Source organism: Marmota monax, unplaced genomic scaffold (genome assembly GCF_021218885.2).
Source record: "Marmota monax isolate L192 unplaced genomic scaffold, Marmota_monax_Labrador192_F-V1.1 WCK01_AAM20220418_F8-fsc00021, whole genome shotgun sequence".
Taxonomy (NCBI): domain Eukaryota; kingdom Metazoa; phylum Chordata; class Mammalia; order Rodentia; family Sciuridae; genus Marmota; species Marmota monax.
In genome coordinates this window covers 19,348,398-19,352,090 of record NW_026695228.1, presented here as the reverse complement: position 1 = coordinate 19,352,090, position 3,693 = coordinate 19,348,398, and the positions used below count along the sequence as shown (strand labels likewise).

The 3,693-nt window shown below is 52.6% G+C and overlaps 1 protein-coding gene across 1 annotated transcript; it reads right to left on the bottom strand.

The window, feature by feature from the left end:
- Positions 1-491: 491 nt before the first annotated feature.
- On the bottom strand, positions 492-2,461 carry LOC124087922 (cathelicidin antimicrobial peptide). The gene is made up of 4 exons (XM_046437111.2): positions 2,109-2,461; positions 1,458-1,565; positions 1,241-1,312; positions 492-681 (listed from the first exon to the last, which is right to left on the bottom strand). The coding sequence occupies exons 1-4, from the start codon at positions 2,307-2,309 to the stop codon at positions 544-546; spliced, it is 519 nt and encodes a 172-aa protein (XP_046293067.1). The 5' UTR covers positions 2,310-2,461; the 3' UTR covers positions 492-543.
- Positions 2,462-3,693: the final 1,232 nt, after the last annotated feature.

The following is a 3,693-nucleotide window of genomic DNA, read 5'->3' as shown; positions in this document are numbered from 1 at the left end:
GTGTTGATGTGTTATCAAAGGGCCTGGGTGGGCTGGGGAGATAGCTCAGTTGGTTGAGTGATTGCCTTGCATGTCCATGCCAAGGCCATGGGTTCAATTCCCAGCACCACATATTAAAAAACAAACAACAAAAAAACCCACAAAGGCCTGGCCCCTCCCTTAAGTATCACCTCTGTGAGCAGAAGCAGGTCCACAGCATTTCCACCACGACTAGACTTAGGAGACCTCCCCAGGTGCCTTCTGGGTTTCAACAGAAGAGGGCGGCAGCTGTGCAAAGGGCCTGGGGAGGGCCCTGAGGATGAAGATGCTGTCCTGGACCTCTTGACCCTGCCACCACAACCCATGCCTCTTGCATGAAACAGCCACCCACTCACCTCTGCATCTCATTCACACACACACGTGCCCACACACATGTGCATGCACACACAGGCCTCCAGAGTTAAGGACTCCCTTGTAGTGAAGGGGAGGAAGCAAGACAAGTGAGACAGAAGTTGCTTTCACACAGTTTATTTTTCAGAGTCCAGAGGCAGGGCGGGACAAACTCTAGGACCGTGACCTGGGCACAAGACTCTGAAAGAAATCCTTGATTTTCCTGCCAATGTTCTCAAGTTTTTCACCAATCTTCTCTCCACCTTTTTGGAGGAGCCCACCTAGCCGGGCAATTTTCTTGAAATGCTGGGGCTGTACAACAGGAAGAAACAAGTTCCTTAAAGGGCTGCACTCAAGGGCGCAAGACCCCTGTCCACTTAGACCTCCCTCAGGGGATTTGGAGCACCAGTTCACCCTCTTCTGACTGTGACCTTTGGAGCACATAGCTGAATCCCTACTCTTAATAAAAAGATGAAAAAAAAAATTGAGGCTCAGAAATGGCAAGGGGCTCCCCAGGGTCCTCAGAGCCCACTACCCTAAGTCAGGGCTCTCAGCCTTCAGCAGGAGTCAGAATCTCCAGAAGAGCTTATTACAATACACATTGCTGGACCTCACCCCAGAGTCTCATTCAGTAGTTCTGTATGGAGCCCAAGAATGTGCATCTTTAACAAGATCCCAGGTAAGGACCAATCTTTAAGAACCACTGCTCTAAGGAATTGCAGGGTTGGCCCTGGATATGGGATCAGGCTAAGGGAGGACCCCTGGGTAGAAGGAGGTTTTTCCTGCTCTGGGTAAGGCAGTGGCTGACTGGTGAACAGATTATCCATGTGCCATTCTCATCAGCCCCTGCATCCCAGAATAGCCCACTCACCCCGTCACAGTTGATGTCAAAAGAGTCCCTGGCCAGGTCCAGGGTGACTGTTCCCACACATCGCTTCACCAGCTAGAAAGGGAATGCTCAAAGTCAAACTGGAAACCCTTTACCATAACTCCCAGCCCTGCCTTGGTGGCTGGAAATGTTCCTCAAGGACCCTTTATCCACTCCTCAGGAGGTACCTACCCACCAGCACCCCCAGCCCCAACCTCACCCCATCCTCTTTGAAGTCACACTGCTCCAAGGTCTGCTGGGTCGTCTTGGGACATACTGTCTCCTTCACTGTGAAGCTCACAGGCTTTGGGGTATCTGGGTCCTCATCCTGGTCAAGGAAAGAAGTGGGGAGTCCAGGCTCGAGCCCAGTTTTTCTTTCTCTGATCAGTCTTCCTGACCCCCATCAAGAGAACAGCCTTTCATCAACATCTATTATGTGCCAGGCACTGAGAACAGAGAGGAGGAAGATAAGCCCCTTTCTGACCTCCTTAAGCAGCCCTAATGAGGGGTATCTCCCCTCTGGGGGAGAGGGAAACCAAAGGCTTCCTGGAGGATGAGACCATCAGGACCTCAAGCCTGGCCAGAGCCCTTCTTTATACAGAGAGACAGAAGAATCAATAACCTCACCCTTGTCCCTGGAGGTCCCAGAAGTCCCTGCAGCCTGTGTGGGGTAGGGATGGAGTACATCTGCCACAGCAGAATGCTAAGGTTGAAAAACATCACGCTAGGAGAGGACATAGCTCCAGGAAGTTTCCCTGGAAAAGGGAGGATCACACCAACAGGAGGAAGTGCTTTCCTGGCAGGAGACAGAGCAGAAGCCCAGTGTGGCCAATCCTAGCCAGAGCAGAGTCAGCCCTCCCTGCCAGCTCACCCCCTGGGACTGGGAATCCAGGCTCAGGAGGCGGTAGAGGTTGGCATCTGAGGACTGCTGGTTGAAGCCATCCACAGCACGGAGCACAGCCTCCTGGTAGCTGAGGGTCTGGGCTATGGCTAGAGGCATCATCAGGCCCAGCAGCAACAGCAACAGTGATTGCCACTCCAGAAAAGAGCCGCCTTCTCTCTGTGTCTGCATGGTCTCCAAGACTGCTTCCTCCAACCCACAGGAGCCTCCTTTATGCTCAGCCTGAGCCTGATGCAAAGACCCAACCACAAGCCCTCCTGACCCAGCCCCATCTTGGGCTGGCCGCCAGGACCTGGGCTGCAGCTCAGCCCCACTGTCTGCTGTCATCTCATGGGGGCTGGGCAGCGCGCCAGATCGGCCTGATGTGCAAGACAAAGAAATAATTTCCCCATCTCCCTGAAATGGCCTCAAGAGATTTCATGGCCTGGGTTGCTCAAGAGTGTTGAGTCCCTGAAAAGAGGAAGAAAGCCAGTTCCTGCCCTGCACACTGTCTGAGTGGACACTCAATTAACATTTTTTTTTTGGTACCAGGGATTGAACCCAGGGGCACTTGACCACTGAGCCACATCCCCAGCCCTTTTTTATATTTTATTTAAAGATAGGATCTCTCTGAGTTGCTTAGGGCCTCACTAAATTACTGAGGCTGGCTTTGAACTCATGATCCTCCTGCCTCAGCCTCCTGAGCCTCTGGGATTATAGGGGTGTGCCACTGCACCTGGCTTCAATTAACTTTTGATGAATAACAGTATCTGTGCCCCTACGCTAGATATACTCTCCCACCCAAGGGAGAAGTTTTCCCCACACTCAGTTCAAGGCTGGACCACCCTGTTCCCTGTACCTGGCCTTCAGTCAACTCAGGGACTTGGCTCCATGTCTCCCTCTCCTGGATCCTTCTCTGTTGCCTCTTTTCAGTCTAAAAATGTCCTGGGACCCCTCGCACCCAGCAGATGTGGCCTTTGGCCCTAGGTCCTCCTCACCTGAGCCTAAGGCAAAGCCGTCTATACTGGATAGACCAGCTTTTTCACTCACACTCAAGCCCCAACAGGCAGGCCAGCCCTCCCTGAGTCCAGTGACCACTCTCAAGTCTTGTCTTACTGTTTATAAGTGCAGGTGACAGCTTCTCTGCCTGAAACTGCCCTGGCCCATCTCCCCAGCTGCCATTCTCCTGCTTTCCCTACTGTCTTTGCCTCTTCCAAGGGCTGTCCTCTTAATATCAGGGGCTTGGGCTGCTTCTCTTCCAAGTTCTCAAGTCTTCCTGTATACATCCCCTCCCAGGACACCAGTTACAGTGAACCAGACACCACCTGGTCTGTATCTCTGAGTTCAAAATTCCCATGAATCCCCTGGTTGTCCCCACTGGGCTCCCTCACCTGATCTGTTGAATACTCACTAAATAAGCCCTAAGCTGAAAATCTGAGGAACAGCCCACCTGATCCTTCCTCTCCTGGGGACACACCCTTCAGACCTCCCCTACCACCTACCTTCTCTTCCATGAATTGCCACCCAAACCTCCAGACTCCACCTTCCCTGAGTTCCAGGGTCTCCCCAGACTGCA

Bases quoted from the DNA above. Each gene is read 5' to 3' on its own strand.
- LOC124087922 (XM_046437111.2), bottom strand. From the start codon at position 2,309: ATGCAGACACAGAGAGAAGGCGGCTCTTTTCTGGAGTGGCAATCACTG. The intron at 1,566-2,108 runs GTGAGCTGGCAG...TTCCTTGACCAG, and splicing joins TGGATTCCCAGTCCCAGGGG to GATGAGGACCCAGATACCCC. The intron at 1,313-1,457 runs GTGAGGTTGGGG...TTCCCTTTCTAG, and splicing joins GTGACTTCAAAGAGGATGGG to CTGGTGAAGCGATGTGTGGG.